Below are 22,624 nucleotides of genomic sequence, written 5' to 3'. Positions count from 1 at the left end.
GTTTCATATCAAATTCATGGCAACGTAGTAATGATTCTGTGCTATACATGTGTTTTTCAGCATTGTTAACAGCTTTGACACTGTTGTCACTGATGCATATAATTTAGTAACCCTAGTTGGCATAATAGCAATTTGGAAAATTCATTAGTTTTAGGATGAGAAGAGCAAAAATATTTCAAAAAGGATGTAGGAAGATCTTTTTAGATCAGTGCCAGAAACATATCCTTTTTTTAAAAAATAGATTAAGAACTTCTGAGATACATATGGGGAGCATCATACAGAGGGTGATACAAAATCATGCTTGCTTTTATTTCTATAAGTGGCAAGAGCATACTATGTTTTAAAAGACAAGCCTATTGATATGAAACCACTTAACAATCATGCAATGGCAATGAGTTCATATTTATTAAATGAATAAATCCCAACCAAAAGCATCATATATTTATTTTGAGAGCATATAGAAGTATTGATATTTATTGTCAAAATTATCTTAGATGAAATTTATTGTGCATTTGGAGATTAAATAAATCCATTTCTGAGTTATCAGACCACTCCAGCTCCTTCAGAGAGCGAGAGCCTCCACCCTAGTCCAAGAACTGTCCTTGGTTTTGAAGAGATGGTGGAAGTTTCTCTTCTTTAGTGATTCTTATCAGCTTAGGGAAAGAGATAAAAAATTCAGGTTACAGGAATCAGCATCTTTCAGCTGTAAAAGAGAGCACTACTACTATCCATATCAGACCTGCATAGCTAGGACTAGATGAAGACCACAGTCTTCAGGCCTGAGTACAGTTTTGATTTTGCTGAGCTTGGAGTCTGGAAGTCAAGTATTCTGTTATATTTCTCCTTATGGCCTTAGCACTCACACTGTGGCCTGATTCATTACTTGGTTGATTGTGGAGTCAATCAATGATTTCTGCTTCCTTTTGATGAGCTCCAAAATCTTTTAGAGCTCTTTCTCTTCTCATCTTTTATGCAAGAAAGATAGCTGTATATGCACATGGATTGAATAAAAAAAGGCATAATGAAGAATTGCTGATTTGATGAATTTATAATCTAGTTGGTGAGTCAGGATGAACTCATAATGTAAAAAGGTGATAAATGCTCATGGGGTTTAAGAAGATAGATTTATTTGGGCTGGAGTGGTTAGGTCATATTTTGAGAAGTATTTGAGCTGGATTTTTAAAGGATTATAGGGTTAGAACAAGGAATTCTAGGAAGGGAGAACTATCCTGAATAGAAACAGATTGTCACTGGTCAAACTACGAGTTTCCTTTTTTCCCAGTGATGTTGATAGTTTAACCTTACCATGTTTTTTTTTTTTTTACAGTTTTCTAAATATACACATATATACCCTCAGACCTTTTTTGTGATAAAGGTGTTATTTGTAGAATTCAGAAAGGCTGGATGATTTTTGCAGCCCCATCTAGTTAGTAAGTCAAGAGCTGAGGCTGCTCTCTCTTTGTAAATCATTGTGGTCTCCAATCTTCTTTTTTTGCCTTAATCATTTATTCTTTCATATGGAAGCCCTCCTGATATCAAGGGAGACTGTTTTCAAAGTAAAAGTATAATCTATGAGCATAAAAGAGAATGGAGCTTGTTGATATAAATGGTTTTCAAACAAGTGAGTTGGTAAAGAGCAGCAGCAAGAGGAGGATTACCTTACATTTATATGGTGCTTTCCATGTATGAGATAACATGTTGTATTAATTTACTTTTGCATCATAGTAACCAAAGTAGCTGAGATGTCAGATTTATTTTGGCTCACAGTTTCTGAGGGTTCGACTCATGGTTGCTTGACCCCATGTACTTGGGAGGAACATCATGTGGCAGGAGTGTGTGGCAGAGGAGGTTCTTCACCTCATAGTGGACAGGAAGCAGAGAGGAGCAGCTTACATTATGGTGGACAGAAATCAGTGTAGAGCTGTAACAGGAAGGGGCCAGGGCAAGATACAGCCCCCAAGGGCACAGCCTCAGTGACCTACTTTCTCTAACCAGGTCCTACCTTCCATAGTTCTGTGGTATCTCAATAATTTACTCAAATTTTGAATCCATCAGTAGATAAGTCATTCATTAGGTCAGGGTCCTTATGTTCTAATCATCTCTGGAAACACCCTTACAAACTCACCCAGAGGTGTGCTTTACAGTCTCTTAGGTGTTTCTTAATCCAGTCAAGGTGACAATCAAGATTAACCATCATTTATTCGGTACTTACAACACCCTTATGCAGATGGTATATATTACCTATCTGATACTATATTGCTTATCAGGTGATGAAGCAAGGATTCAAACACAGGTGACCTATCTCAAGAGTTCATTCATAGTGGCTAGGCATGTGGGCTCTGGAGTGTGATTTTTCAAAACCTGGTTTCACCCCAATTTAACTGTGTGATCATAGTTCAATTTACAGCCTCTTCAAGAATGCTTCAGTTTCCTCACATGTAGAAAGAACAATAATAGCTCCTCTCTCTAGGGTTGCATGAAGATTAAATTAAAGGATTTCTGTGAATTCCTTGCTGTTATTATTAATACAATTTCCATTCTGTTGCAATCAATTGAAGATAGATATAACTTTTACTCAAAGTTCGAACAACAAAGGCCGCAAGATAGCTCCTCTCTTGTAGGCAGAACACTGTAGTTAGATTAGAATTCTTGTAGTTTTGAATTAGAATATTTTCTAATAAGCAATTTTGGATCTTTGCCTAAATATAAGTTATTTAGTTAGATTTTAGGATCTGTTGTTAAATGCCTGACTTATTGATAGATAGAGGAAATAGTATATTTATATATTAGTACTTTTTTTTGAATACAGGGATTTTGTGTTTTAGATTATGCAGTTAGCACTTTAATCTGCCTCAATTTTATTACATCAATAAAATCTATTATAATAAAATTATGCTCATCTAAAAACTGAAAGACGTAATCCTAACAAATCAAACCTCTTTGGGATTTGGAAGAGACAACAAATTGCTATAACATGAATTTGGATAATGGAACAACCAGTGATGTGTGTTACCATTGTTATAAAGCATTTGTGCATATATTTATTAGGAAATTATGGTTGTGCATGTATTATAGAAATTCTCACATCTTAGCATTCATAAACATTAAAATTTGTAGGGTGTTTATGGAAGTTTGGGATGAAAGTTTATATTTGTCATGACATCATTTAGTACACTTTAAAAATACCCTACTTAAAAATAAAATATTTAGCAAATGTAAATGAATAGAAAAAATAGTTAGTTCACGTTAAGATGTCACAATGAAATATCCTGTATAGTTATCTTAAATAAAGAAAAAAAGGTCTTTTTTTTCAAAAACAAAGAATAGGAAGGTAAAACAGGTCCTGTCTGGGGGGTCTTGGTACCAGTGGGAGGGGGGAGGTTATTAGGAAAGGGTGAAGGATAGAGAATGCATTGAAAATATTTTCACTCATGTATAAAAATGGAAAAATTGAGACATGTTGAAACTATTCCAGGAATGGGGGGTGAGGGGAGGATAAAGGAGAATGATGGAGGGGTTGAATTCAGTTATGATATATTGTAAGAACATTTTTAAATGTCATAATGTACCCCCAGTGCAATGATATGATAATAAAAGAAATTTAAAAAGAATTGATGAGTAGCTCAAGAGGTAGAGCACCTGCCTAGCAGGTACAAGGCCCTGAGTTCAACCCCCAGTACCATAAATAAAAAGTATTAAAAAAAGATGTACCTAGACATCAAAAAATATTTGCTTTATTTGACTGATAACATTTAAAAACCAAATAACATACTTTTACCAGAAATGATGTTTGCTAACAATGATCTTTAAAAGTTAATTTGGCTTACAAAGTTCACCAGGTTTTGTTCAATTAATTTTTAAGCTGTCATTTAAAATAATCTAAAGTGGAACTTTATAGATGCTCTGAGCTCTAAATTATAAGAATAATAATTGTAACTCATTCCTTCTTATGTTTCTAATAGTCTATGAGTTGGTTTAATAGAATGTTCCAGAAAATTCATGTTTGTTCAGAACCTCAGAATATGACCTTATTTGGGAATATGGTTCTTGCCATATTTATTCTTTAATGCTCACATAACAAATTATTTAACAAATAAGTTATGCTTATTCTGATACCTGTTGAAAAGAAAATCTAAGAAAGTTCCCAAATTCTTCCTGATTTTTTATGTTTTTCAACTTTATTGACATATAATTGAAAAATGAAAATTGTGCATATTTAAGATGTACAGTATGGTTCTGTATTAAGTGAGATCATACAGTGTTTGTCTTCCAGTGTCTGGCTTGTCTCACTTAGTGTAGTATCTTCCAGGTTCATCTGTGTTGTCACAAATGGCAAATTTTCTTCTTTTTTTTAAGGTTAAATAATGCCTATCTATGTACCTATCACATCTTCTTCATACATTCATCAGTCAGTGGTATTTTAAATTCATAAAAGTGATACCATCAGAAGTCAGGGTTTTCAGCTCATCACTCATTCGTTTTTACCACTCATATTCTTAATGAACAGTTTTTCTTTTGGTGGTACTGGGGTTTGAACTCAGGGCCTTTCATTTCCTGGGCAGGAGTTCTATTACCTGAGCCATGCTCTCATGCCCCTTACAAACAATGTTCATTCTTTATATCATACTGAGATGAGACTATAATCAAACAAATACCTAATTTTTCTTCTTCAAGTATTTATTGAGTCCCCACTATGTACTATGTACTTTTTCAAGTGCTAACATATAATAATAACTACCACCATCAATATTTATTGAGCCCTTACTATATATACTAGGTACTTTACCAAGAACATAATATATATTAACTCATTCAATCCTTATCATTCTGAACCTCAAGAGGGTAACTATTTCTCCTTTCAGGTTAAAAAACTATCAAGTGTAGAGTAAAACTAGGCACTATAAACCCAGAGTCCTTACTATTTTTTCCAATTTTTTTGGTATGTGGACTATATATAACATAAAATTTACCATCTAAACTATATTTATATACAGCCCAGGGAGATTGAGGCAGGGTCTCAACATAGAGCCCAGGCTGGCCTTGAACTCTCAATCTTTCTGCCTCAACCTCCTGATTGCTGGGATTACAGGTATGTACCACTTCGCCCAACCTACCTTCTTCAGTTTTTTTTTCTTTTTGTTCTTCAGGATTCAGTGATTTCCGTTGTCCTATATTTGTTTTGCTGATTCTTCTATCTGTTCAAATTTACCTTTGAATAGCTGTACTGAGTTTTTTAAATTTTCAGTTACATTTTTTCAGCAAGTTCCAGCATTTATTTTTTGTTTTATTTTTAGGTTTTCTCTTTCTCTATTGCTGTATTTCCATTTTGTTCAAACATCATTTGACTTTCTCTACATCTTCCTTAGTTTTTGAGCATCTGTAAGACAGTTGTTTCAAAGTTCTTTGTCTTACAAAACTTTTCCTTTTCAGGGAGTTTCTGTTTATTTTTTTCCCTTTGAAAGGAGCATACATTTCTGTTTCTCTATATGCCTGTGGGTTTTTTGTTATTGAAATACTGGGCATTTGAATTTAATAATGGGATAAACCTGGAAATCAGATCCCACCCCCCTCTGGGGTTTGCTTTTTATTTTTGCGGTTTAAATTTATTGTTATAACTGTCCGTAATGCTAAGGATCACCTGTGGGTATGAACTTACAATCCTCTCAAGTATTTTCTGAGTCTGTACCTTTCCATGAGTTTGAGTTATGTAGTCACCTTTGACTGTCCCAACCCTAAATGTCTGTCTCCCAAAGATGGGAGAAGAGACTAATTAAGAGAGGAGAGAAAAGATACCAACTATTTAAGTCCCCTGTTTGTCACTTCAGCTTGGGTGGAGCTTGTGGAAGGTGCAAGGGGAAGGTCACACCTGCCTCTTTGTGTTCCTGTGATGAGAAGCAGTCAGATTCCAGATCTTCATATGTAGAGACCATGGTCCTTTTAGCTTACTTTGGCTCCTGCACCTTGTGGACAGGCTACTCCAGGAGTATGTGCACAGATGTCTCATGAGGATTGGGATAGTAAGTGGGTACCTGCTACTGTGTAAAGTGCTGACATTGACTGAAATTACCGGAAACTTACTTTCCAAGCCCCCCCCCCCCAGAAGTTGAAAATGTTTCATAGTCTCAAGAATTACAAAATAGACAGAGTCTGCCAGTGTAATTGTTGTCTGGGTGGCTCTTGGTGCTTTCTACTCAGCCATCTTTCTAGAATCTTCATGATTCTAGAGTTACATTCTAGATAGATGCAGATGGGAAATTTGACTGCTATCATGAACAAAACAGATTCAGGGCATGTCCTTAGTTTCTAAGTCACCTAAGATTGCTTCTGCCTTGATCTTCAAGTCACAATGGCTGTGTTCAATACAACAAATTTGCATTTCATGTAGAGAAAGATCTTCTTCTCATTGAAGGCATGTCCCAAAAGCACTGGTACTTAAAGGCCTGACTCGAAAAGCTTAGAAAGTCTTTTCAGACTTACAGAGTGGAAAGTTACAGTTATGCCATGCTTTGCCTGGTTCATAGATGAAAATTTCTGTTGGGCTTGGTTCACGATGGGGAAGGCTAGACTACCCCATTCTTTAATTAGATTTTCAGTTTTGATGATGGATAGGATACTTGGAATTGAAATTATAGCTATCTTAATCACTACAAGAATCTGCCTTTGAATGTCAATAATAAAGAGCCCTATCTAAAAGTAATTATTTTTTGTGGTCTCTTCATCATATATATCTACATCATTTTATAAATGTAGGTTTCCAAAGGCAGTGCAGTTCATATTGCCTTTCTTTGTCTTCATGTAACTTTTTTTTTCATAATTTCCATAATTTCTTGATTATATGCTCAGGTCTGAACATTTTGGGAGATAAGAGAAAACATGTAAACTAGTCATATCATTTTTCAAAATAAATATGCAAATTGTTTTTCTTAAGACATATTTTCAAGTAAAAAGTGAGTAGTATGACAAAAATTTATAGAAAAATTGAGTTTGTTATGAAGTACAGTTTTAACTTTTAAGGCTGAATTCCATTCTTGAATTGTACCCTTTCTGCTCTTGCTTGTCAAATGCCCTTTTTCTATGCAAGGTGATCTTTATACCATACTTTATCAATGACAAAATAGAACTACTAACTATAAATTGATTGTCAGCCAATATAAAATTTGGATAATGTAAAGATCAAGTCTTCCTTTTAGTAGAACCAAAAGAGACTGACTTGAAATTTAACTTTAGTCATCTAGAGCCCTGTTTTTGAGCACCCTAATGTAGCACTATAATATTTCCTAGCTTCCTGTTCAGTCCAATACACGGAGTGACTAAGCTGTAGTCATACTCGTTCTGAACACACAGGCAAGAAGAAAAGTAGTTAAACATCTTGCTGTGTGTGAGCAGTTCGAGGGCAGGCAGACACCATGCACCTTGACCACCTATTATGAAGCTTTTTGCTGCCGTGTCAAGTGAAAGCGAGTTAATTGGGTGAAGCTGTGGAGCATGTTAGGGGCCGGGTAAAGGGTTGCTGTCTGACAGCTGAATGTCAGCAAAAGCCAGTCAAGTGTAGCTGAGAGACAGAGACCTGTCACAAAGTTCCTGCTCACTGGAACACAGTTAGGAAGCTGAAATATGGTTCCGTCTCACTTTCTCCCTCATTGAATCCAAGCACCTTAAAAGATTTTACACTGTATATGTCAACTCTTGTTCTCTAAGCTGTTTCCCCCTAACTGTCCTGCATTCAAATGATTGAACAAAAGATGCTAATGTTTAGCAAAGTGAATGTAAATTCCTTCTTTTTCCCTTTTCTGCCCAAGCAGATAGACATTCAACTCAAAGGAAACTTTGAAGGTTTACATCAAACAATTAGCTTGCCTCCAAATTTAGCTTATAATAGATTCTTTTTCTCAAGAGAGTATGAAAATTGACAATGAAAGCAGTAAAATAAGCAATGTATTTTTCTCTGCTATAGAAAGTCTAGCTTTAGGGAGCTAAATTACTGCTAGCTGTCCTGAGAATGCATACTTGTCAAGATAACTTTCCAATTGTCCTTTGTCCCAGGCTTCTTGCCTTTTTCTGAGCAGCCTAAGGTAAAAATGCCATACTGGTAGCCACTAGAAGGTCAAGAAAGATAAACATAGAAAGGAACAGTGAGGTCCCTTTTGAAACTTTAAACACTTGATAAGGAGGAACTGAAGAAAGTTGGAATTAAAATGAAATTAAACACTTCTGAAATAAAAAAATTTCAAAAAAAGTTTAATATCAAAACATGCCTTTCATGTTGGTTTTCTTTAGATTATGGATTAGTGCTCAATAGTAAATTTTGAGTATTCTCAAATAATAAGAAAATATACAATGAAGAAGAGATGAAGTAGGAAATAGAAATATGGAAGGATTACTTTTTTTACAACAATCAGAAGTGCACTTAGGCTGGAGAAAGTGAAAGGGAAAATTTTTTAGTAAAGAGCTTTGAAGCATATTCAAAATTATTGTCTAGCAGACACCTACTTTAAGTCCAAATTTCATTTCAAACAAGTGTAGGCCTTTCTAAGAAATTGGTATGCAAGTTCTTAGGGAGTTAACTTGAATGAAGTATCTAGCAGTTAGTAAGGAAAGACTAGTGGGGGTTGGATGGCTAGAGAGCCAGCAGAAGTTAGGGGAAATGGAGACAGCTGCCTAGTGTCCTTCCTCTATGTAGGCCAAGGGACTGGCGTCTGGTCTGTCAGAAAAAAGGGTTGACAGATGGAAGTGGAAAGAAATGTTTGGTGACAGAATGTACTAGGCACTGAATTTCATCAAAGTTACCAGTTTTCAGAAGACAAGAGAAGGATGAGCATATGGCCAAATTTGTATAGAGACCACCCATATGACCCAGTGAGCTCTCTCATACATTGGAGGTAGGACCTGGTGGAGGGATTGCAGATACCCAGCAACTCCTGAGGAGGACTCTTCAAGGTGTATGAGGTCTTATGTGAGCAGGTCAGGGAAGAACAGGGAAACGTGACTCATTACTGACACCTTGTCTATATCCACAAGACAACGATGCTGGGAAACTTGCAATGCCAATGTGCACCAACGCTTGTACTATGAAGAGAATTGGTGTGTGTTCACATAGTGATTTCAGCAAATTATAATTCAAAGAGAACTGGCTCAGGTTGTACATTAGTTAAGGACTAGTAACTAATACTGAGAATAGGAAAATTTTGCGTGTTTAATTTATTGCTATGTCCCAGTACCTACAACAGTATCTGATGCATTGTAGGCACTGAATAGCTTCAGTACAGCCAAGAAACAATACAGCAAAGAGAAAACTAAATATTGACAAATAATATGGCAAAGTATGGGCTCATATCCAAAATATGTAAGGAACTCAAATAACTCAGTAACAAGAAAGCAAGCCTGTGTAAAATTGATAAAGGGCCTGAATAGATTTTTCTCAAAAGAGACATAAAAAAGGCCACCAGATATATGAAAAAATGGTCAGCATCATAAATTATTAGAAAAATGCAAATTAAAATCACAATGAGTTATCATCTCATACTTGTTAGAATGGCTACTATCAAAAAGATGAAGTATAACAAGTGTTAGTTGGCAAGGTTAGTGTACAGAGTTTCAGGAATACACATTAGTATGGCCATTTTGGAAGCCAGGATGAGGGCCCCAAAAAAACTAAAATTGGTATTACCATATGATCCAGCAATTCCATTTGAGGGTATTTACTAAAAGAAATTAGTATGCCAAAGGGATGTCTATAGTCCCATGTTCATTGCAGCATTATTCATGATAGTGAAGATTTGGATACAAACTAACTGCCCATCACCATGAATGAATTAAAAATGTATTATGTATACTTGATGTAACAAAATACAGCTTTAAAATTAATGATTTTCTGCCATTTGTGACAATGTGTATGAATCCAGTGGATGTTATGTTAAGTGAAATGAGCTAAGCACGAAAGCCAGATATCATATGATCTCAGTTACATGTGGAATCTAAAAATTTGAACTTACAGAGTAGAGAGTATGATGCTGGTTACCAGAGACTGGGGAGAGGCAGGACCTGATGGAGGGAAATGTTGGTCACGAGGTACAGTTTCAGTTAGATAAGAGAAATAAGTTCTGGTGGTCTACTCCCCAGCAAAGTGACTATAGTTAATAATAATGTGTTACATATCTCAAAATTACTAAAAGTACTTTTTGCCACACACAAAAAATACATGAAGTGATGGAAATGTTAATTAGCCTGATGCTCATTTTATAATGTATATCTGTATTGAGGCATCATATTTTATCCTATAATAAATATAATTATTATTTGCCAACAAATAAAAATTTTTAAAGAATTAAAAAACAACTAATTTGAGATACTAAATATATATGGGTTTAAATATGCTTTCTGTATTATGCAAGCATGGGGAACGCTGTCATGGAATTGATAATGTGGGGAGTAGATTCTTCAAATATAGTTTATAGGTATATTTTTGGAAATCTGTGGTTGTTACATTTTTCTCATAGTTCTTCCATAGGATGTTCTCCTCAGAGATGAATTTGGTTTGAAACTCCTGAAAATGGCCTGATTCTATCAGAAATAACATTCCTACATATGATGTAAGCGAAATATCATTACCAGCTAGGTGATTTGTTTTGGAACACTCCACTGCTTTGATTTGAAGGATTTCCACAGATACAACCCTCACAGATCATATGATTTGTCTTAAACCTGAAGTGCCTTTCTCTCGCTAAGAAGTAGAAAGACCAGGTTCTCTTGACTGTGGACAGGAAACCCTCCAGGAAGGCCCAGCCATAGGCCTGGTCAAAGGGTCCACAGCCCTGGGGAATACAGAACTTTTACTTGGATAGTCAGCAAGGAAATAAGCAGTGTTTGCAGCATCCCTAAGGAGTTGCTAGGGATTCAAGGTGTAGTTATAATAAAATAATAAGAGAACATGGCCTAAAACAACAGTGGGAGGGAGGGCATGAAAAAAGTGGTTTCAAACTCTAAAATGTGAGTTTATTACTAAGTTTGTTGAGATGTGTGATTGACTGCTACTTATTTTATTAGTAAGGTTTAGGAAAGTCATTGCTTTCAAACAACTTTACCTTTTAGGTGATTCTTCTCTTCCTATGGTCCTCTTTATCTGAAAGCATGATCAATAATTCCACTCAGAGAAAGAGCTACAATTAAATGATCTATTTATAGCTTTCAGATTATTACTAAATTTTTGACACTGAATTTTAAAAAGTGTTTAAGTTTTAAGAGGAAATTCTTCAGAAATGAAAAAGTGGCCAGAAAACTTTTGCCTAGTAGTTCCCAGAGAAAGTGTGATATGTGTACATTTTGACCACAGAAATTGTAACTTGGCAACTGGAAGTGCTATTTGGAGTAAAATGAAGGCACAGAGGTTATAAGTAGCCACTCTGCATAAAGAGTTACGTTTGTAGAGAAGAGGTACAAGTTACTCAGTTTAATTTTTTGTGTATGCATTTACTCAATGTCAGGTTGGGAATATGAGTTAGGTAACTGAAAATACTGAAATAAGAGTATTCTTATTTCAGTTCTCTGCTAAATCAAAATTTTCTTAAATATTAAAAACACTTGGGTAGAGACATATCCTCTGAGACCATTAACCAACAAATTACATTTTCATTTTGACCACACATTTCAGTCATAACTATTCTAAAATATAAACATATAGAATTCATTATATAATTAAAATGTATATAGTTTCAGCATATATATAATTAATCTTTTTAATAAAAGATTTTAGGTATAAAAGTAAAGTATCCTTATTGTAGATAATTTGGAACATATAGGAGAATAGAAAAAAAATCACAACAATTCCAGCACCTCAAAACAAGTAACATATATAATTTGTGTACTGCATTTTCACTTGTTTAGTCTATAGCAAAACACAGCCTGTAGGCAAATACACCTGACACCTGTTTTTGTATGGCCTGTGAAGTAAGGATGGTTTTTATATTTTAAATTGCTGGGGGAAAATTTCCCAACATGTCATTTCATGACATATGAAAATTACTGAAATTTGAATTTCAGTGTCCATAAGTAAACTTGTATTAGAACATAGCTGTAATAATTCATTTATATGTTGTCTATGGCTACTTTTGTACTAAAATAGTAGAGTTTAATATTTGTAACAGAAAATATGTAGCCACAATGCATAAAATATTATATGGTCCTTAACAGAAAATGTTTGCTGACCCTTGGTTAGGTCTAAGCATTTGTTCATGTTATTTAAAAGTTTATAGCCATAAATTTTATAGCTGCATAATATTCTATCAAGTGGTTGTAGCTTACTTAAACATACTTCTGTGGTTAAATATTGGATTATTTCCAGTTTTTGTCTGCTATTAATATAAGAAACCTAATCATAAATGGAATTGTTGGCTCAAATACCATTAACCATTTAATATAGTTGCCCAAATATAGTTCAAGAGGTTCTATCATTTTGTACAATTTATGAAAGCCTGTTTTATAATGCTTTCACTAACACTTAATGCCATAATTCTAAAAGTTCAATTTTCATTGGCCATAAAGATCTCATTAACTTTCCATTTTTAACTGCTGGTGGGATTACTATTTTCTCTCATTTATTTATCACTCAACTGTATTTCCAGTTTTATAAATTGTCAGTTTATAATTTTTGCTCATAATGCAAATAATATTAAAGATAAAAAATTAAGCTTTCAGAGCTTTTTCTTCCATAACCCATACTCTAAATAATTCATTCTCTTTCTCAAACATAATTTTCTTGATTACTTTTTTCAGAAAAAATCAGGTTATATTTGAATGTGGGTTATATATGTGAATGTCTATTTATGTTTATTTTTAAAGTATAAACATATATATGACTATGTATGATAAACATATGTATAATAAACATATGTATGCCTATATACTATATGTATATGTAGATATATATGTGCAGGTGGTCCCTGAATTTTCATGGTTCTATTTATGATTTTCCTTTTTTACGATGATACAAAAACAATAGCACTCTAGAAATTGTACTTCAAGTTTTGAATTTGGATCTTTCTGTGGGGTAGCCAGTGCCCTACGGTATTTTCTTGCAGTGTTGAATGGCAACAGTGAGCTGCATCTCCCAGTCAGCCATGAGATCACAAGGCTGAGCAATGGTACCATAGAGTGCATGGTGCAGTACAGTATCGTGCGGTGAGCTGTGCTGCTGAGCTGTAGTGCTTGGTACCCGTAGCAAGTGAATTTTCAACTTCAAACTGTGTATTGGGATGTAACTCCTGTAAGGCAAGGAGCGTCTGTGTACATGTATCTACATGTACTTTTTTCTTATCTGGGCATATTTCTATGTTAGCACTTACATATAAACCTCAGTATTTATTCACTTAAATAACCTTCTGTTCATGGAGACTTTAGTTTCATTTTAAAAATGTTTTTTAATTATTTATTTATTTATTTATTTTTGCAATAGGGTCATGTAACCCAGGCTGGCCTCAAGCTCATGACCCTCCTGTCAGCCTCCAGAGTGCTGGAATTTCAGCACAACACCCAGCTTGTTTTTCAATTGATAAATGCTTCAATGAATACCTCTCTAGTTTAACCTTTTTCTTTCTTTCTTTCTCTCTTTTTTTTTTTTTGTGAGTGTAGCCAAAGAGAAAGTGTCTAGCAGGAGAACTGGTAAGTTTTGTCTCTCTGAAAGTTTTCACTGGCTTTCCTCCCTACCTTCATGGCATGAGTTTGCTTGTTCCCTTTTCTCAACAGTGGGTATCTTCAGACATCTGCATCTCCCCCATTCCATAGGAGAAAAGTCATCATTCACTGGCATGCTTTGTGTTGCATTTCTTTAATTATGAATGAAATTTAACACCCTTTCATATGCTTATTGGGTATTTTACTCCTCCCAGAAACAGGCAATTTGCACTTAAAGCAGACACTGCTACAGTTTCCTAGTATGTGCTTTTTCTGTCTTAGTAGTTGAGAGTCTGAATATTACCTAGAATGCTCAGGAAGAAAGAAAGAAAAAAAAAAGCTACATTCCCCAGGCTCCCTGAAACTAACTTAGCCATATGACCTAAGTGGTAGACAATGGGATGTAAGCATAGTGTTCAATTTTAGAGAGTGTCTTTAAATGGAAGCAGTGCCTCTTTCTTTGCCTTCCCTCTTTTCTTCTGGAGCTTGAATAACTGTTTTGTGTATGCGTGTGTGGGGGGGTTAGTACTGGACTTTGGACTCAGGGGCTTGCGCATGCTGGGCATGAGCTCCACCACTTGAGCCTTGCCTCCATCCCTTTTTGCTTTTGCTTTAGGGCTTCACTTTGATTTTATGTAAATACCATAAAATTTATTTACCATGGTTATTCAAATGTTGAATTATAATAAAACACACTATCAAAAATGTAAACATTCATTTTTAACCTCTAGTATGGTCTCTATATTTTTTATTTTCTAGTCACAGAGTTGTTGCCCACTTACTATGTTTATAAAATGGTTCCAGATGGAAAATCAGCCCAAGTCTTCTTTGGGTGGCATGGGAAGATAGTGGTCAAGTGCACTGCCACTACCAAGACTGGCATAATGTATTCTACTCTCTAAGCTTTAGTTTCTTCTACTGTAAAATGAGGGGAATAGCAGGACTTTCTCCTCATGCTGTAATGCCTTTAAACCTAAGCCTAGCACAGTGCCTGACATACATGCTCAATATGTGTTAGCTGTAAGTGTACACTTGGAACTTACTGTAACATGAGAAGAGTATGAAGAGAAGTAGAATTACTGTATACCATGCATTTTGTGTATATTCTTTTATTTAATCTTTATAACAACTCTATGAATGATTATTCTTCCTAATTCATAGATTAGGATACAAGCTCACATGTATTAAATAACTGGTCAAAGATCACATAGTAAGCAGCAGAATAAAATTTAGAATATGAGATCTCTCCAGCTTCAAACCCATATCCTTTCCACTGTACTATGCTACTTCTATGTTAGACATAATCTCTAGTACATAAAATAACCAAAGAGCAACATAAGACCCCAACTATGAAGTAATAACATGAGGACTTTATTTTTATTAGTCATTCACCAATTAGCAATCTTATGCAGTCCTAGATACCCTGCTAAATTCTAGTAGTACAAAGTCATGATTTCACCATAATAAGTACATAAGGATGCTTTATATGGAAACACAGAGGTGTACAGATAAGTAAAGTAAGTGCTCTTACGGAATGTAAAATTCTGACTGGACTTTGATGGTTTACTGTATTTGGGAAAGGGTGGAAGTAGGTTCTGGAAAGGCCTTAGCAAAGAGTTAAACCTTGAGTTTTAAAGGTGGAGCATTCACCCCATGAAGGCAAAATAATGAAAAGTGTTCTACAGAACCTAACTGAATGAGGCCACATCACCTAAACTGTGGCTAATTTTATTATCTATTTCATGCGCAATATGTAGTCCTTCAAGAATGGTCTATTTATATCCTCTCAAAATCATAATATATAGGCCAATCATGATGTATCATACCTGTAATCACAGCTACATGAAAGGTGGAGGTGGGAGAATTGTAGTTCAAGGCCAGCCTGGGCAAAAAGTTAGGAGACCCTATCTCAAAAAAGTAAGTCAGCCATGGTGGTTCAAACTATAATTCCAGCTGCATGGGAGGTGGAGGTAGGAGAATCCCAGTCCAAGACTGATTCTATGCAAAAAGCAGCCTTTCCTGAAAAAGAAGCTAAAAGTAAAAAGGGCTAGGGGTGCGGTGGTAGAGTACTTGCTTAGCAGATGCAAGGCCCCGAGTTCAAATCCCAGTACTGCCCCCCAAATCTTAAGTAGTATGTACTTAACACTTAATATAATTAAGTATAATATTATACTTAATATAATCTTAAGTATTATATTTGAGAAGCCCTTATTTTTATGTTAATTGTCACTGTCAGAAGTTAGGTGTTAATATTATATGCAATCACATACAGAATTACAACAGATCTAAGAGCTGGAGGGTCCACCCCTCATTTTATAGTCAAGGAAGGGGAGACTTGACCAGACTAATTTGCCTGCCCAAAATGATACATTGATTATAAGAGGACTGACAGGAGAAATTGTAGTCTGCTAACGTCCAGCCTAGGATTTTTTCACCACGCTGTGGGTTTAGCATAATCTCCATGCAGTACTACTCAGGCTCACTAAATCACATTCTTCCTCCCTTCTTACAAAAGCCTGCAAGACTTAACTTGATCATAAATGCTGCACAGGAGACAGATGGCTCAGTGTCATTGCTTCAGAAGCCTTGGTTGGCAAACCCAGCTTTGATTTACAGATAATTTTTGAGTGATTATTTTATTATTAGACTAATGTTTTATTTTGTGTTGTTTGGAAAACATTCTTAGAAAATTAAGATATTAAAACCTTGAAAAATGGTTGTTGGATGTGCCCAATTACTGTATTTCATAAGATTTTTTAAATGGGGAAATTTAGTAGACATGTTTTGTATTGTGAATATATATTTAGCTGATAGACTACAGCAGTTCAAATAGAATCATTTACAGCTTATTGAGTAAATAAAAGTGCTTCCATAAAGATTCACATGACACTGAGCTTTTATTTCAGGTAGCTAATTTCTTTTTGAAAAATTGCCTAAATGTAGATTTACATAAAAGACTAGTAGAACACCATATCATTTTAAAAAGTAGTTTAAATGACCATGACTTTACAGATTAAAAATGGAAGATCAGGTAATGAATATTAAATTTTAATGATCTGTGACAAAAGGTTATTTAAATGTCTTTTACTCTCTGTGTTGTATGTTAGAAAAATGCCATTATATATTTCTGTATATTGTTTGTAATAAGAAAATTGTTAATATTTACTTGTTATTTTAACATCACATTCTCAAATAAAAATTTCACTAAAATTTTTGCTGGCTTCTTTTCAAGCTAAGTGGCTTCAAATCAGATTTTTACCTCATGTCATGAAAAAAAAATTATTTTCTAGCAATACACCAGAAGATCCTAGTAGCAAAAACAGTTGTTCATTTTCATTTACACAAAAGTAAGCCTGTTTACTTTTGGACAGTGTACCTTTTGAGGGTAAAACGCTTTCAGGAAATTTCTCTCTCTCTCTCTCTCTCTCTCTTTCTCTATCTCTCTGTTTTTTTTCTCTATCTCTCCTATTTAGGACATAAGTTCAGAAGACAGTGTGCAAAATCTAAGACTGATTTGAGACACTATGGAAATACTCAGCACCCCATTTTAAGGTTACTTAGTCTAAAAATACTATATTAGATGAAAGGGTACCTTCATCTACATAGTAGAAAATAGGCATATTAAAAAGTAGAATGAGAAAAAGCAAGGAAGGGGTGCTTTTGTAGATTGTTGAGACCTATAGAATATTAAAAGTGAGAAGTTGGTAGAGACCTTCCCGTAGGACTGCCTTCCTAGATTTATACTGTTAGGTTGATGGAGTCACAAGAACAAAAAGGGACACTTCAAACACAGAAGATGCCTTTGAGGAGGCTGTGTTAGTTCTAATATTGGCAAAACAGGAGTACTGGTCAGTTTGGCACAGTTACCCTTCCCTAGTCTAAAACATCAAGAAGAAAATCCCCGTGTATTGAGGGGGCAGGGGAGAGGGAGGGGGTGGAGTGGGTGGTAAGGAAGGGGGTGGGGGCAGAGGGGAGAAATGGCCCAAGCTTTGTATGCACATATGAATAATAAAAGAGAAAAAAAAAAGAAAATCCCCATGAAGAATGCCTCACCTTCCTTCTGACTCTGCACATTCCTCTCTGTTTATACATAGCTTTCTTAGACCAGAACTTGAAGAGCATAACAATGTAAAAACATCTCAAAAACCAAAAAATAGAATTATCATATTCCAACATTCCCAAACCTTGGTATTTATCCAAAAGATTTGAAATCAGTATGTTGAAGAGCTGTCTGCATGCCCATGTTTTTGCAGTGCTACCCACAATATCAAATTATAGTGTCAGTCCATATGTCCATCAGCAGATGAGTGGACAAAGTCATGGGATACAGATACACAGACACAAAGGAATACTATTCAGCCTTAAAAAGAAAGAGATTCTGACATTTGTGACAGGATCATTAAAGTTGGAGAACATTATGCTAAGTGAAATAACAGAAAGGCAAATACCATGTGTTCTCACTTATATGTGGATTCTAAGGCAAACTCATAGAAACAGAGTAAAGTGGTGGCCACCAGAGGCTTGGGGTGGGGGAATGGAGAGTGGACAATCAAAGGGTACAAAGCCTTGGTCGGATAGGAGGAATAAGTTTGATGTATTTTCAGATCTATGGCATAGCATGGTGAATATAGCTGATGACTGTATTCTATACATTTTACTATTGCCAATAGAATCAATCCCAAATGTTCTCATCACAAAAAGATGTTAAATACTTGAGGTATGAGATGGATGGTTAGCTTTATATACTCATTCCACGTTGTATTAACATTATAATCTAAATTTGTAACAATGAATGCATACAACAATTATTTGTGAACATACCAAAAATATATAAAAGCAAACTTGTGAAGCCTTGCCTGATGATATTCTTCTGCCACATAAAGAATAGTATCGCTGCAACTGAGTTTTGTTAAGAAGAACGTCAAACTCCACCACTCTGTGTTCATTCCCTTTACCCCCAGGTGTGGCAGAATGTGAAGTTAGGAGGTGGCACCTGCAGCAGCAAAACCAACCGGGTGATGCTGCTGCTGATTGTGACACACAGCTGGAAAAGTCAGAAAAGATGGTTGTAGTAGCAGTAGACATGCAGGAGGCATACCTCCAGCCTCTGACAACATGGGATGCCTCTGTTTAGGTTCTGAACTCACAGACTTGTCCCAGCGTTAAGTTGTGCAGGTGAAACCTCCTCAGTGCTGCTGATCAGGGACACTGCGTGATTCCCAAAGTGCCTCTTCCATGAGGATAAGATGAACCCTCAGCTTCACAGAACTGTCCGAGTGGCCATTTTAGGTGGTTTTTAACTTCCAGCATAAAAAGATGATTTCTGTCAGCCATATGCTTGCAGTAGAGTACCAGGAAATCAAAAGAACAGAGATCAAAGAAAATTGCTGAACTAGGTGTTAGATGCAGACATTGATTTTTCTCTAGTTGTAGTTTTAAAAAAATCTACAAAAATGATAACACATCCAGCAGCTGAATATCTAATAATTTCCTAAAGCCAGCATCTTTCTTGTTTCCACATGGAGAAACAGTTTTGTATAACATGACATAATAAAGCAGATCTTTCCACTTAATGTTATTTTGTTATAGAAAAGGCATTTAAAGAAAATCTGTGGTATAGAATGTGGTTTTTGTAGAGATGCTTATAACTAGATTTGTTATCTCAGCAACATTTATTTGCTGGGAATCTGGTAAACTCTGACATAAAATTGATCACTATTTTTCTACAATCTTTAAATGTCATAAAATAATACCTACTTCATTAAGACTTCATGAACTAGTTACCAATGTTACTTAAGACTTAAATGTATAGCTTTGTACGAATGTCAATTTTGTTTTCACCTACTTCATGAGTATGTGGCATTCCTAAATTCTGGATGCAGCCATGTTTTAAAAATATGAAACATTGTTTTCTTGTTGCAATCCCCTTTTTGATACATGTTTTATAAATACTTAGAACTGTCATCAAAATAGGGTAGTGGTGTTACTATTAAAGGTAAAAGGCAAAATATTCTCACTAGAATTTTATATTGTAGTATGTTACTTTCTAGAAATCACTGGGATTGACTTACTTTTGTGCTATGTTTGTCAATTAAAGCCAGGCATAAATACTGCTGGTATTTATGTTTTTAAATCCAAGCAGTCTAATTTTCTATATTGTATGATGTACATTGTAAGCATAATGAAATAATATTAGCATTGATTTCTGAAAATTGCCAATGAATTGAAGCTGAGGTAAAAATACATGATTGTATTGATCTTTGATACAATAGCTTTATAAAAAGTTTTATATAATTTTTTATCCTTTTTTTGGTAGGAATTAGAGTTTGAACTCAGGACTTCACACTTGCAAAACAAGTACTCTACTGCTTGAGCCACACCTCCAGTCCATTTTGCTCTGGTTGTTTTGGAGACGGGGTCTCAAGAACTATTTCCTCAGGCTGGCTTCAAACTGCCATCCCCCTGATCTCAGCCTCTAAAGTAGCTAGGATTACAGGCGTAAACGACCAATTTTTGGCATTATACAAAGTTGTGATATTTCTCCTGTTGTCCTGATAAGTTTTGGACATAGAATTTTAAAAATAATTTGATATTTATGTAATTTATAATCTTAGAGATTACTTAAGTGGCAATCTCCATTCCGTTTTATATTGTAATGATTGTCAGTTTGCTTCCTCATTTTATGGTTTTAGACTCTGTTTAAGAATTTTCAATTTACTGCCTATTTTTTTTTCTTTTATGTGTTCCAGACAGGATCACGTGACCATTCAAATCTCTCCACTCCTTCAAGAGCTGCTCTTCCTGCTGACACAATTGGTGTTGGGGATTTTTTGCCATTGCAAGCTGAACTTGATACAACTTACACTTTCTTAAAGGAGACATTTGTAAATACTGCACCCCATTCTCTAGCATCATCTCACTCCTCTCCAGTGATGTCTGCTAATGCCAAAAGACCAAGTCAGACTAGATTATGACTTTATAAAATAAAAAGATGGAGGAAGGGTTAACAGTACAATTAAAATTGTTTTGAAGGGGGATTTTCTTATCACTTGAATTTTGTTTCAGCACAGGTGGGGATGGGCTTTTAAAAATTGTGTGCTTTCTTGATGTGTGCAGGAATCTCTATCTCCTTGAATAATGAAAAAAAACCCTTTTTCTCTAAATTTTATTTATTATCACAGTTGCTCATTTTTATGTAACGTATTTTTAAATGTTAAAGAATGACACATTTTGGGTAATTTCCCTTGGACTTAAAAGAATCAATAAGCCATTTTAGTCTCTATCTATCAAAGTTGTTTCATACTTGTCTATTTTAAAGCAGGACTGCAATACTTTAATAGGATTGAGAGAGCTATTTGAAATGTATGCCAATGATTCCTGTCATTTCATGGCAGCCCTGCCATGGTTCACTGAGCCCCTCTTCTCTCTTGTCAGCTCAACTGAAGACAAGCATTTAGTTGCAAACTTTAAGCGGGTTGTGCAAAACAGAAATGATGTGACTGCTTCTCCTCCTGCACAATAATGTCACTCCTGGTCAATGTGAGAAGGTCAGGTTGCTCCTTGTAAAGCTACATGATACCACTTGCCCATTTGAACAAGTTAAGTTAACTGCTGAATCTGGTCCCTGCAGGCATTGAGAACTCATCCTTTTATCAAGTCTGTATTTGATAAGAAAGTAGAGCAATGGTGCTGGGAGGATTTCGCTGATACGTTTAGGCACTTTGTAAGGATAGGTTCCCACACCAGTACAGCAGGTAATATATTTAGTAAAAGCGGAAAAACTTCAAGGTAATGGCTGCTTGACCTTCAAAATAGACTCCTTTTTTGTTTTTGTTGTTGGTAGGACCCAAGAGTGACGCCCATCTTTGATGCTGACAGAATTTAAAACAAGGCCATTGCCCTGCATTTTCTGCCTTGTAGCACACAAAAGTAAAATTGTATGTCAGGCCGAGATGTCGGGGAGCTGACAAGATGCCCCAGTGACATTTCAGCTAGAAAGAGCAAGTGTCTTGCAACCAAGTGGTCAAATATCAAATAATAGGTCAAGCAGGAAGGAGCTGAGTTCTAACCACAAAGAGGTTTCTGGTAACTTACTTGACAAGCTTTTGGGCGTTTTGTGGCTTGACAAAGTGATGTTCTGTTGGGTATCGCTAGACAGACTGTTCTTTATCGCCTTCAGAAGATCAGACATTGACATTGATTAAACTCTTTAACCCTTAAAGGTTAAATCCTTGCAGTTTGCATCATGGTAAGTGAAGAACAAAAGAATATTTGTAATATGTATTTGTTTTTGTGTTAATCATTTAACTCCCTGGTAACATTAACATCTAAATATGAACTGTAGTTTTTAACAAATAATGTTGATACAAAATCTACATTTTATATTATTTTTCATTATGGAGTCTTTCATTATGGATACATTAGAAAATAACAGTATGCATCGTGGAATTTTTATTGTGTTAACAGAACAGTGACATATAGTTCAAATATAAAGAACTTCTGAGAATTTTTATTGGCCTTGATAAATGAAATCTGTGTACTATTCATGTCATTAGCCAGATTACAAAAGTGGCTCATGCTATCTGAGGCAACACAGCAGTTAATGCCAATACTGCATATCACAATACTATTTCTCAGAATACTAAGCAGTTTAATTAGCTTTGTATAAAACTTGAGAAAGCTTTTTATGTGGAGTAAAGTTCTATTTCTCTTATTTCTTTCCTTGAAGTTCCTTTTAATATGTCTTACGTAATGTAACCTGTATGAAATTTGACTTAAAAATGTATTGTAACACAGAATGTGCTACTGATTGTTTGTGTATAGATCACAGAATAATTTCTGCACATTTCAAAACACTTTCTTCTGTCATTCTGTACAATGATTAGGGTAGTCTCCATATAGAAATTGATACCCAGTTTTTTGTTCACATGATATCATTGAACTTCCAGTTCTCATACTA

The 22,624-nt window shown here is 35.2% G+C and overlaps 1 protein-coding gene across 1 annotated transcript in view; it reads left to right on the top strand.

The window, feature by feature from the left end:
* The window catches only part of Ccdc171 (coiled-coil domain containing 171), a 416,292-nt gene extending 394,345 nt beyond the window's left edge, over positions 1 to 21,947 (top strand). The window contains exon 26 of the mRNA XM_074051809.1: positions 20,415 to 21,947. Within this exon, the coding sequence (XP_073907910.1) occupies positions 20,415 to 20,639 (225 nt within the window). The 3' untranslated portion in view covers positions 20,640 to 21,947. The remainder of the gene's footprint in view (positions 1 to 20,414) is intronic.
* Positions 21,948 to 22,624: the final 677 nt, after the last annotated feature.

Source organism: Castor canadensis, chromosome 13 (assembly GCF_047511655.1).
Source record: "Castor canadensis chromosome 13, mCasCan1.hap1v2, whole genome shotgun sequence".
Classification (NCBI taxonomy): Eukaryota; Metazoa; Chordata; class Mammalia; order Rodentia; family Castoridae; genus Castor; species Castor canadensis.
Note: the sequence above shows the minus strand (reverse complement) of the source record. Positions and strands in the feature narration are given on the sequence as shown.